Raw genomic sequence first — 13,696 nt, forward strand, 5'->3', positions numbered from 1 at the left:
GGAAAACGTCCATTTCTTCACAGGCAGAAACAACCGTACAGGCAGGAGGGAAGAGGTGGATGCATGAATGGGGAGGAAAGGAGGACAATAAGAATGAGATTAAGTGAGATTCCACAGGTTCCAGGGAGAGCACTCTAGCAGAGGGCAGGCAGTGAACAGCACAAAACATGTGAAATCTCTCTGGTATTCTCAGTGTAATTTTATGAGGAGAAAGAAGCAGTCAAGAGTGTTCATACACAGCAGACTACCAGGCTTCCCATTCGTCCATTCCTCCACTGGCCAGATGTTAGCTCATCAGTATTTTGCTATTAAAAGACCACCCGATTGGCCTCTAGACTTCTCCCTGTGTGTGCGATGGCAAATCAGGAGGGGCTGTATTAATATCTGCAGATTCAAACATGCAGGAAGATGACAGGCGAGGACTCTGGAGGAGGTACAGCTAACAGTTGGAGACAGCTAGGATTATATACACCACAAATAGCATTACATATGTCATAGCTAGTCAATGAATGCACAGGCACAATATATATGACATTAAAGGGCACGTACCAAGCCAAGGATCAGAAAATAACTCCCCCACTAATATCATATCATGTATCTTTTGGACATTATAAAAAATGGTTATACCTAGTAGTAGTATAATTAGAAGTCGAATAGCGTTGTTCTTGTTAATTGAATTATTGGTCGACACTCTTAACCAAAATACAAATAATGGTAAATTGAGAATATCTCATTAGAGCCTCAGTTGAAAATTGCTGACTGATTTTCCATGCTCTTTATCAAGGCCTTTATTCATATATCTCCATTCCTAGGGCTGTGATGGCAACAGCCGCCATTGTGCAATAATGTGTTCTTCTTGAACTTGTAAATAAATAAAAAAGAGTAAATATGTAAATCCGCCTGAAGAGAGGTATGCCTCTTGTGCACTTGGGATAGAATTTAATGTTCTGCTCAGCAGTCAAAGGACCTTCTTCCCTGTAGCTGTGTCCTTTAAATTGTTTGAGTAAATGTTGTTGATCTGGTGTGTCCATGGTTTGTTGGTTGTTTGTTTGGTATGGTAATGGCCGGGTTTTTGGTGGAGCTGCACCTTTGTGGGGCCAGCTGGCAAGCGCCCATGTCCCGGATTTGATTCCCTGCAGGTGGCGAGTAGTGAAGAGAGATGAGGAGGGCAGAGGCACTGGGGTACGCTCAGAGCTGGAACGCTGGTCAAACAGCTGCGTTCTGAATATGCTGGGGAGTCCTGGCGATGTTGGCAGAGGTGCTAGTCAGCAAGGACCTGCAGTGTCCCATGTGTCAGCACGAGGGTCTGGGCCAGCGCTTGGCACTGAGTGCCTGGTTAACACTGTAGTTCTCAGACTAATGTGTCTTTGTTGGCAGAGGATGAAGGGGTCACAGTGAAGCCATCTGGGGGTTAGAGCATCTAGAGGAGAGTGTTTGTGTTTAGCCGGTGGGTAAAAAAGCTCTGCCTTGGTAGAGGTTGAGCTTCAGGTGATGTGCTGTAATCAGAGCAGAAGCATGCAGTACTACAGCAAGGAATATATAGTTACAAACAAAACAGAATGGAGCCTAGAACTGTGCCATGGGGGACTCCCTAATCTGTAGCTCAATTATGAGCATACTGTAGATAAGAGAAAATAACCTGCTCTCATAATTATGTGTTATTTTGTTATAATAGTTTAATAGCTTAAAAACTTGTCGAATGAAAGGCTGGAACTCTGCAGCTGTCAGATTGCTTGGCTCCTTGACTCAATGATTCGATGATGTCCTGGAGCCAGTGGAGGGTATCCTTGCATAAGGAGGCATTGTGTCAAGAGTAAAGGTACACTCTCTCCTATATGGCCTTTTAGACTGATCCAGGCATTGAAAACTCCTTATGAAAATGTCCATACTGATATAATTCTATTTATATTATTACCATGCCAGTTCAAGATAGGCTCCTGGAAAGTCTGGAAAATCTGTGGTATCAAGTTCCAGAATAAGCAAAATGGGCTCTATTCAAATTTTGTAGATTTAAACACCTGCTTAATCATTATTTCCCAAGTTACAGTTACTCAAGGTGTCCGGATCCACCTTTGCAAAGTGATTATCTTTAATATTGGGAGAAGCTTCCTTGCACACATTGGAAAATGTAAATTTGTCAGGTTAAACACACGCCCACAGATGGACAAAAATACTGGCACTGGCATCCCACTTACACTGCATGTCTAGTATCTTTGAGTTTCAACACAGATGAGACTGTAGTTATGAAATATTTAATGAAACACCCTTGAAATTAAAGCATTTGTGAACTTGCATTTCTGTGCATTTGTGGTGCAAGTGATAGCCTCAAAGCTGGAAACGTTATGGAAAGAATGAAAGCCTTTGCAATAAAACAACGGAAAATACAACTTCCTGTGCGAGTCCATTTTCTGATTGTTTTCAGTCAGCCCCATTGAAACAATAGCTTATGAAAGGAGAAGGAGCCCCTCACAGTTACAGTATATTCAAAATACTCAGTTTATATATTGATTTGCAGCCCATATTCTGTTTATTTTCAGTGCAAGCCTAATTCTAACAAAGGAGGATGTGATTGCACAGCAAGTGTCCAAGCACCACTCTACTCCATTTACCTTTTTACCTTCACATGCCATTTACCTGGATCGTAATTTCTTTTCTTTTTTTTCTTGTTCTAATTCAAGTCATTGATGGAAAGAACACGTCTGTAGTCCCTCTGTTAAAAAGCTAAAATTACAAATAGCAGAGAAAATTGCAAACCCATTAATATGCAATGGAAATCAGTTTGTAATTGAACAATTGCACCATAACATATATTTTAAAGCATAATTATGCTATTTGCATTAATGCGCAAATGTACCTAATAAAGTGACTATATGTAGGCCCATAATAATCAATAAGTGTAATGTCAAGCACACAAACAATTTGCATCATAACTAAAAAAAATGTACTGCTAGACAGATAACCTTTACACAGCTATAACTGTGAAAATAAAGACATCCAGAGAAAGAGAAAAAGAGAAAAGGAAAGGCTGTGTAATGGAGTCAGTCTGAAGAGGGGTGTCTTCAGATTGCATTGGATTATGGGCAGGGTTTCTGCTGTACTGACTGAAGTGGGACACTAGTTCCACCATGGGGCCAGAACAGACGCGGAGCATGACCTGGAAGTGCAGGTACATGGGTGGAGGTGCCACAGACATGTAGAGTTTGCAGAACGCCAGTAGCCAGCGGAGGGAGAGGAGAAGGGGCGTGACGTGAGTCTAGGGAGGAGGAGCAGCATTCTGGATCAGCTGCAGAGGTCTGCTGGTAGTGAGGATGGAGGTGCAGTAGTCTAGGCAGGAGATGATCAGTGCCTGGACCAAGAGCTGGGAGAGAGAGAATATGCTCCTTGTGGCACTTATGATTGTAACTTTGCTTTGTAATCCCTAGCGCTAGTGGTGTTCCCTCATCCTGTGAAATGCACTTTTGTAAGTTGCTTTCGCTAAAAACACCTGCCAAATGGATAAATTGTAAATTGTAAATCCATACATTTTATTGAAGCCACATGTGATTGCGCAACATCACCTATGGCAGCAGATTACATATTCCTGGAAAAATGTGTTTCAGCCAACGTCTGAAGGCACTTATCTTTAATGAGACACACCGACAACAAGCTTTGCCCCATGAGCGTACCTGGCTCCCCATCACTTGTGTGCCCTTTAAGCACCCAACACTGAATTTGCTTGAATTGAGGTTGCGCAGTGTCAGAATTGTTTCAGTATCTCATGTCTAAATAGACTGCAGTATGAGGATCGGGAGGCAGCTCTTTCAGAGGGAAGATGTCAGTGGGCAGGGAACACATAGCATGAAGAACCAGACTGGTAGCTAGGTTGCCAGCTAATTTAATCACTTTTCGGTTTATTGGAAACCTGTTCGCATTACCTGGATCATATTGTTGTTTCAGCTGTATTATCAAGCAAAATAAATATTTATCGTTTCAATTCCACCAAATGTCAGATTTCATTTCCGGTAAGTGAGAGGCTGAAATGGCCTGTCTGTGGAAAAGTGTTTGGCTGCTCTGCTGGATTTATGTAGATTTTTCTCTTTTTTTTCTTCTTTTATTAAATGTATTTGCTCAGTCTGTACCTCTGTGCCTCAGTGAATCATCCACTCGCTGTAAATTTGCAGAAATGCTGGTGTTTCTCTTTGAAAAGCCTGCAATACGGTGCCTCTGTACTGCTGTACCCTGCTCCCTGTGGAGGCCTTCACTTTCCACAGAGAAAAACCTTTCCACACGTCCTCCCCACACATGCCAGAGCTGATGTTCATGTTTACCATTTGGATTTCCAGCTGCAATATGACAGCATTTCTCACAATAGACTTCATTTCTAAAGAACCTTTACACGCATTTTTCTTCATTGAAGAATAAAGCGACAAAAAGAACCAAGTAACAATTGACAAAAGGAATGAATGATGAAAAGAATGAAGTAGTTACACAAAGATGTGCCTAAACACTTCAAATACAATCTTAAACTAATCCTGTATATTACAAGTATGCAATACCAATACAGACAGAAAATACAGGACTATTTACATTTATCTTTTTCCATCTATGTTCTTTTTCTGCGATTCAATATATGCATATTCTGTGCATTATCAGGAAATTGCTACACTACACGAAATATGGGCAAATATATAAATTATTGCCACTTTCAGATATTCAGATAATTTATATGAAATACACTGCTGTGAAATGAATCATTTCTTTTCAGAGGTCCACTTATTTGCAATATATTTCAGTCTACGCTATTTCCATGAGGGTGCGTGTGTGTGTGTTTATGGCTTGTGTGTGTAGCAGTCCTTAAAGCTCATTAGCTGATGCAGTAGCCTGTCTGTGAATAAACTGGCTGAATGACAGCACAGCGTGAGGGAGTTGGCCTGAAAACTGCAGCCGTCAGTACAGCGCTGTGTGAAAGAGAGAGTGGGAACGATGGAGTGGGTTTGCCTTCAATGTGAAGTTTGGAATGTTTTCTGTTTCAGTATAAAGGCAGTGCGCACTTTATTGGGTATTTATTTTGCATATTGCTGTGGTAGCATATCCACTTAGAGGTTTGACACGTTGTGTGTTCATAGATGCTCTTCTGCATACCGCTGTTGTAGTGCGTGGCTATTTGCGTTACTGTCACCTTCCTGTCAGCTTCGACCAGTCTGGCCATTCTCCTATGACCCTATGACCATTAACAACATGTTTTTATCTGCAGAATTGCTGCTCATTGGATGTTTTTTGTTTTTCACACCATTCTCTATAAACTTTAGAGACTACCACATCATTGGCTGATTAAATATTTGCATTAACAAGCTGGTGCACAGGTCTACCTAATAAAGTGGTCACAGTGTTTTACTGTACAACACACTATACTACCTTTAAAAGTAACTTTTATTTGCCTATCTACACCTTCGATCATTGGTCTCTCTCTCTCTCACTCACTCTCTCACACGCACACACAGAAAAGTATGTGTCTAATTTCACCCTGTTTTATGACACACAATTACTGGGCGTGGAGCACAAGACACTGGTAATTGGTAATGACACTGATAATTAAATCCAACAAGAGTTACTCTCTGCCTCTCTGTCTACTTTACTCGCTCTCTCTCTCTTTCCTTCCCCCTCCATTCTTCCCATGCTGTTTTGCCAACTGCCTGTCACTCCCGAAGAAAAAGGGAGTAGGAGAGAAGACAAGCGTTTGTCATTTGCAGTGCACACCTGCTGTCTGTGTGATAACCGGCCTTGTGAGGCAAACATGGAAAGGGGTGACAGTTAAAAGAGAAGAAAGCAAAAGGCGGGAATAAAAAATGAAAGATTGAGAGAAGAGGTAGGGGACAATTCTGTGCTTTATACAAAATGGATAACCAGCCTTTGACTGAATGACTGGCCTTAGGCCAAACGAGAAAAGCAGAGATTCCAGCAAGGCGATGTGGGGTGGGGGAGCGGAGAGTCGGAGGGGAGGGGCTCTCCCGCTGCCCCCAGATGCCGAGTGTGGCGTGGGATTTTGAGCCGGAGCCAAGGGGGTCTGTGTGGGATCCCTGCCGTGCTTTTTATTCTATCTGTTTTTGTTTACACACTATGCTCGCTTCTCATTAGCTATTTTCACAGCAGGGGTAAAGAGTCACAGGATAGAGGCACCAGAGGGAGATAATGCTTGGAATACTGGCTTGACTGTTCCCCCACACACACACACACACACACACACACACACACAGCATATAAGTGCAGGAGGGCTGGTCGGCATGTGGAGTTAGCACTGTAATTTAATGTTACTGTATTTTATTGATCCAATTTGATCCAGTATATTTAAGTAGTACAGGTACATTTCTGGTTGTCTGAATATCTTCTTTTTGCATCCTGTATAACACAACATCTATATGCCGTTAGTACAGGTTTCCAGGTTTTGGCTGCCATGTTGACATAAGCTTAACAACATGGATGGATTTCTGCAGGACTGGAGATATCTGGAAGCTCACTATTTTTCCATTATATTATCAGTGGACAAAAATCGATTTGCTGTCAAAAATGTATCTCATGGTGTATTTCTCATTTTAAAGTAAATACCACATAGGTACCAGGAAGGATTTTTTCCTGACTGAGAGTCATCAATGTGTGGAACAGCTTACCTGAGGCAGTGACATAACTCACATTCTTAATAGTCTTTACGGTATTCTCACTGTTACCTTACCTTGTTTTCTTGGATCTGGTTTGCTTGACGATTTTAAGGTGAAAACAAGAAGTTCTCCAGGACCAGGTTTCACCTGCTCTAGGTTGTGGGCAATTGAGTTGCTGAGGTTGGCTTAATGGCCTGTTCTTGGCGTTATGTATTCCTATGTTGTGATAATTTAGTCAGAGTGAGAAAGGTGTGGAGTGCACACCCACACAGGGTGGTACTGTTGACAGATTCGGTAAGCCAGCATCGGAGCCAGTGAACTGTGCCACCGTGTGATGGGCAGGCCACCTCCAGTGCACAATCTGTCCTGTTTTTTCCCCCAGCAGCCCCTGGGAGGAGCTGCAATCTGCTGCTGCTGACTTTCAGCAGTTCTGTCTCCGTGTTTACCTGAGGCCTGCCACTCAAGGTCTCATGGGATCGAAATATCGAAGGGCCGCGATGACGTCTCGCTTCTTCTTCCTGCCTCTCTCATACAATCAGATACACAGCGAGCACTTCAGTGAGACACCACTGATAGCACCAATACGACCCATTTAAAAACTGTCACTTTCATCAAACGTCACTTTCTTTAGAGTCCATCTACAGCAAACAGACCTGGCCATGTCTAAAATTGTGCTCTAACCCCATTCACACATTTGACCAGTGAATCCTTTGACTCTACATTACATTATAGTAATTTGGCATTTGGACGTACAGTAAAGTGCAAATCATGACCAGGAGCAAGTGCAGGCATGACAAGGGGGAGGTGCCAGGCATCCAGAGGTAGTGGAAGAGCAGGATCTGGCAGGTGTGTAGGGTGTGATGAGCTTTTGGATGTATGCTGGGGCTGATCGCTTGACTGCCTGCTATGCAACACCAATGTTTTAAATTTGATGTGAGGCAGCCAGTAGAGATCAGTGAGTCGGTGGGTAATGTGAGAGTGTCTGGGTATGTTGAACACCAGACAAGCTACGGAGATCTGGGTCAGTTTTAGCGGCCTGCCAGCAGTGAGTTGCAGTAGTCCAGGTGGGCTTGGACCAGGAGCTGGGTTGAGTAGGTGGTGAGGAAGGGACGGATTCTCCCTTCCTCTGCGGTCACCATGGTATCAGCTCTGGATGTCTCTCAGGAGAGCAAAGATACGGGGGAAAGTTGAGAAAGAGTTGGCTGTCATCAGCATAACAGTGATATGACATACCATGAGCAGAGATAACAGGGCCGAGGGATCTAGTGTAAATAGAGAAGAGGAGACAACCCGAGAACTGACCCCTGGGGAACTCCTGTGTGAGCAAGTTGGTAAGCTATATTTTATAGTTATGACCAGCTTGAAATACCAGCTACCAGCTGTTTCAAAACATAAAAGCTGGTCAAACCATGTCAAGCATTGTCGCCACTAGGCTACAGGCTGCTCGCAACAAGTATGTTAATATACTGTATGTAGTGGTATTGAACCCTAGAATAAATGCTCAGTTTTAAGGGTTTGTTAAACCAGTCAGGATGCATCTCACTAATCTTCTCTCCCTGTGGTGTCTGATCCTCAGCTTGAAGGCCTTGCTGTCGGGCCCTCCCACGGGTGGGGCGGTGGACCTGTCGGGGCTCCCCCTGGGGGTGCGGGACGTGGAGCGTCTGAGTGGCCACCTGCAGCGGCACTCTGCCCGCGTGTGCAGCCTGGAGCTGGGCTTCACCGAGCTGACGGACGAGGCCTTCCTGCTGCTGCTGCCCACACTGGGGGCCCTGCCCCGCCTGGAGACGCTGGCCCTCAACGGCAACCGCCTGACCCGCGCCATCCTCCGGGACCTCACCGACGTGCTCAAGGACCCGGCCAGCTTCCCCGCCGTCACCTGGATCGACCTGGGCAACAATGTGGACATCTTCTCCCTGCCGCAGCCCTTCCTGCTCAGCCTGCGCAAGCGCTGCCCCAAGCAGGGCAACCTGCCTACCATCCTGGAGTTCGGGGAGAGCCAGGCCGGCGCGGGGGACGACGGGACCTGTGTTGAGAGCCTGGACGAGCTGGCTTCAGACGCCGAGCGAGAGTCACGGGGCCTGGGGGCGGAAGAGCCGGTCCACCCGGGGAACTACGAGACTCCGGGAGGAGGGGAGAAAGAGATGGAGAAGGAGGATGGGGCGTGGGGAGAGAGGGAGCGATGGGGGGCGGAGGGAGAAGAAAGTGGGGGCGGCGATGGTGATGATGTGCCAGGAAAGAGAAATGGGGAGAGGGAGGAGGAAGTGGCAGAGGGAAAGGAAGAAATCCCAACATGCTCTTTTCAACCCCCCTGTACTGTCCAATCGCAGGAGTCCACTGGGCACACTCAGCCAGTAGGGGGACAGCAGGTGTCTGATTGGGGAACAAGCAATCAGACCTGAAACAGCTTTTTTTGAGGTTGTGTTTGTTCGGTCAGATTCCTGGCTGAGAAAAGGAGAAAGAAAGGGAGGACGAGGAATGGTAATAATGGCAATGTCCCTTTATAACCAACCCAAGCCATGGACTTCACCAAAGGAATGGTAGATTATGATAAATGAAATCCCTCCCATTCCATAATATATACACAACGTGGATATAAGGTAGTGGAGTCAGGAGGGGAATCAGACAAATCATTATTATTGTTACTACCATATTACTAAAACAGGATTGTGAATTGTATTCTTAAAAGTGTATTATAAATATAGTATGAGAATATATTAAAAATATGTATTTTTAGATAGGATTATATGCATCCACTATTGCATCGAAGATGTGGAACTTTCTGGAAGGTGTTAATTCCTGTTGTTTGACCCTGTGTTAATTCACCTGTGCTAAGGAGAGCATATGTGCCTGCTGTTCTGGTTACCTGCATGTCTGAGGGATAGTCAGTCTGGGGTCACGGTGGGCTGCCCAGCCTAGTGTTTGGTGACTGGATGGTGGGGCTCAGTGTCGGCTGGTGGACTGTATTCTGCAGGGGGGGGCTGCTCTTCCTGACTGTCAGGCCTTGGCTCCTCACCCGTGCAGCAAGAGGCAGTCCCACAGTCTCATAAAGACCAGGGGTAAGATCCGGCTCTGCCCCCCCACTCCTTTGGGGTAGGAATGTGCGTTGGGCGTGAGGCCAGGGGGACGGGGGGATGGGGGGAACGGGGGGAGAACGGTGTCCACAGACCGCGGCGACATGGCTGCAGCTCACCAGATCCTGTATGAGATGTTTCCCTCGTGTCATCTTATTATGGCATTGTGAAGGCTCATGTCATGTATGAATCATCCTGTCTTCATGTGCCCTGTTTCCTTCGTGTGTTTTCTTTTTAGGTCAATTGTGACATTGGAATTTAGGAGAGGCACGCTGTAAGTGTTTTAATTGTTCTTGTGGGAATTTTTTTGTGTCAGTCTGTTGTCATTTGTCTGCCGTAAAACCGGCACTGGGATATGGGATTGTTCGTTCATGTGAAGCAAACGGATTCTTTACACTTTACAATACATTTTCACATCCTCTGAGTGGTCTCCGATATACCCTCAGTGATCACTTTATTAGGTAGACCTGTACAACAGCTTATTAGTGCAAATATTTAATCAGCCAATCATGTGGCAGCAACTAAATGCAGAAAAACATGCAGACTTGGTCAATATGTTCAGCTGTTTTTCAGACCAAATGTCAAAATGGGGAGGAAATTAAGAAATAAGTGACTTTGACGGTGGAATGATTGTTGATTCCAGACAGGGTGGTTTGAGTATCTCAAAAACTGCTGATCTCCTGGGATTTTCACGCACAACAGTCTCTAGAGTTTGCAGAGAATTGTGCAAAAAGCAAAAACCATCCAGTGAGCAGCAGTTATGTGGGCAGAAACACCTTGTTAATGAGAGACGTCATAGGAGAAGGGCCAAACTGGACAAAGCTGACAGGAAGGACCGTGTAAAACCGTAGCTTTACAACCGTGGTATGCAGAAGAGCATCTCTGAAGACTTAATAAGTATAATAAATACCTAATAATGTGCTCACTGAGTGTATGTATATACATACAGTATAAATATACATAGAAGCATGACAGGCATATCCTTATCGTAAATCTTGAAATGTTTACAACAACCCACCACAATAAAGGTAAAATATGTATGTAAATTGTGCCTGGGAATAAGTTAAACAGAACCAAATAGCGATTTTGATTAGGGAATTACATGTAGCTACATGTTAATGTGTGAATTATTGTTTTTTTTAAAACGCATAACTCTGGACAGTGCAGTGTGTGCTCATGAATTGATAGTAATGTATTTGGCTCTGTGTCCAAGGAAACAGTCACACCTGGTCAGCTGGACTAGAATGATGACCCCCCACCCCAAATTGGAAGAGTCTGTACTGTGGAGGAGTGATGATGACAGAGAACTGTCAGGAGGGAAGCCAAGCGTGCTGAAGTAGCTGAGTGAGCTGAGACTGTCTCAAAGACCTCAGAAAAATCTTTCTTTAAAAGACCAAAAATTATACATACACTAAACATCTATTGCATTGTTTTACTGTGTTATTGTTGGCAGTGAATCATAAAACTGATAAAACTGTGCATTTACAATTTTTTACAAACTCTATTTAGTAACAGTGGCATCAAGAAGTCTCTATGGAGACATTGGTGGATTGGGGAGGAAGCAGAAACTGCCTGAACAACAGAATACAAATGACAGAATCCATCATTTTCAAAACTGGCTAAAGAAATGTGTGTGCTGTTGTGTGTGTCTGTGTGTGTGTGCATGCGTGCGTGCCGGCATGTGTGTGTATGTGTGTGTGCGTGTGTGTGTGTGTGTGTGTATGCATGCCTGTGTGCGTGCATGCATGTGTATGTATGTGTGTGTGTGTGTGTTTGTGTGTATGCATGTGTGTGTATGTGTGTGTGCTGTTGTGTGGTTGCTGAAGGGAGTTTGTGCCTCGCTCAGTGGCAGCAGTAGAGCCATTCCAGAAGGAAATGTGTCTTCGAAATTAATTAAGCAGGAAAGGCAAATAGATGCTATCAGTTTATCAGTAAATGTAAAAATGCCCTGACTTGCTCTCGTGTGGTGAGTGAATAAATGGCAAACAAGGCTGACAGTGTGTGGTGCTTGTGTCAGTTATCCTGTCCATCACTGTTCTTATCACCATTTTCTTTGTTTACTGTCACATTCTAGATGGGGCTTGGGGGGCTGGAGGATCCCATTTTTGTTTTTGGAGTGTGTCTGCAAATGTCCCCAATTACACTAAAGGGCATCCCTGCAGCTGGGTTATGAAGTTAATCATGTACTGACTGAGTCATCTAACAGACAGGCAGGCAGAGCTACACGGTGGGGGAATTAAACTGCTTGTACAGTATATTGCTGTAATTAACCCTTACTTCAATTAAAGAGGCTGCAGTCATTAAAAGAATGGAGGAAGACCAAGAGGCATGACTGGTGTAAGCTAAAGCTAGAGTGTGTGTGTGTGTGTGTGCATGTGTGTGTATGTGTGCATGCGTGTGTGTGTGTGTGTGTATGTGTGTGCCTGCGTGCATGTGTGTATGCGTGTGTGCATGCATGTGTGTCTGTGTGTGTGTGTATATGTGTGTGCATGCGTGTGTGTATGTGTGTGTGTGTGCGTGCCTGTGTGTGTGTGTGTGTGTGTGCATGTGTGTGTGTGTGTGTGTATGTGTGTGCCAGCGTGCATGTGTGTATGCGTGTGTGCATGCGTGTGTGTATGTGTGTGTGTGTGTGTGTGTGTGTGCATGTGCGTGTCTGTGTGTGTGTGTGTGTGTGTGTGTGTGTGTGCATGTGCATGTCTGTGTGTGTGGATGGTGGGGGGAATTCCAGACAAGGACAGCCACCCCCCAGATAATATGAGAACAGCCTTATGGAGTTGAGGGGGGAAGCCAAAAAATGCAGAAATGGGAAAGACAGACCCTCTGGCAGACATGTGAAACACCAAAGGAAAAGATGAACAAATTCATTTACATTATGCCTGTCTGCTTTAGGGAATATATCATGCTCCCCGTCATTTGTTTACCTGCCTCTAACTGTGCGTTTTCGATAGTTTATGTAATTTATGTTCTGGCACTCACCCTTGGCAAGACTGTCGGAAAAATACAGTCCGGATAACACTAATCTGAGGAGCGCAGTAGACACCGTAAATAATCCCTCTATACGTCTTTTGCAAAGCAGAGCAGTTGGCTTAGCCTAGAAAAAAGAAAAAAAAACCTTCAGACTCATGATTCAGGATTTCACTAATCCATTTCCTCTGCAAATAAGTGTTCGGAGATGCACACTGCTGAGACACACAGAGCTTATGCAGTCAGATAAGGTTTCCCTCTCATACAACATCCTCCCCGCCGCACGCATTGATAACACATAATCAGTGCAGAAAACAACAATCATGCCCACAATGACATGCACAACAGCAGAACATCCACCTCAGTCAACCCAGAGCAAACAGTACGCCAGCGTACGTGTAAGGAAATACGACTGAAAGCACACAGGATCAAAAATGTCACGGTGATTAAAGAGGTGCAGGTGTGGAGTGGGTGGACGGGGGGGTGATGTAATTTTCAATATTAAATATTAGAGTAGGATAACATTGGTTTATGCTTTAAAGACTTTCAGTTCATTTATCAGAAAAGTCAGTGGTAAAGAATGTGTTGTTTTCTGTATACTGTCGGACCTCATATTGTAGCCATTGATGTACTGTTTTAATGCTTCTGGGTCAATTTTGGGTAATTAAAAAGCTCAGTAATGTAGACTGTTCTGAAACTTACATGATTCAGGGCCAATGCATCAGTGCTTCCTCTGGATCTCTTCTATATTTTGCTTTTGTAAAAACCAGTAGGCTGTGTCAAATGAAATAACAAAGTGTTTATGGGGACATACTTGTTATATGAAGAAACCATTGTAATTGCAAATATGTGGTAGTTGTTGCCAACATATCTGAAAATATATACATGTATAGCAAGGCGTGTTTAAAAAAGAACATCTCAGATCTCCAGGTCATCTTTGCTGACTGAGAGAGAGCCTGGTTGTCAAGGCCACAGGGGAGAGGGAGGTTACCAAGCGAGACAGTTGCTGTGGAAACAAAAAGGACTTGC

The 13,696-nt window shown here is 44.3% G+C and overlaps 1 protein-coding gene across 1 annotated transcript in view; it reads left to right on the forward strand.

Annotated features, from left to right (window-relative positions):
- LOC133133269 (leucine-rich repeat-containing protein 75A-like) overlaps positions 1-9,078 on the forward strand; it is a 32,307-nt gene extending 23,229 nt beyond the window's left edge. Inside the window, exons 4-5 of the mRNA XM_061249373.1 lie at positions 8,209-8,728; positions 9,067-9,078. Coding sequence (XP_061105357.1) covers positions 8,209-8,728; positions 9,067-9,078 — 532 coding nt within the window. The remainder of the gene's footprint in view (positions 1-8,208; positions 8,729-9,066) is intronic.
- Positions 9,079-13,696: the final 4,618 nt, after the last annotated feature.

The sequence above is a fragment of the Conger conger genome, chromosome 7, assembly GCF_963514075.1.
Source record: "Conger conger chromosome 7, fConCon1.1, whole genome shotgun sequence".
Taxonomy (NCBI): Eukaryota; Metazoa; Chordata; class Actinopteri; order Anguilliformes; family Congridae; genus Conger; species Conger conger.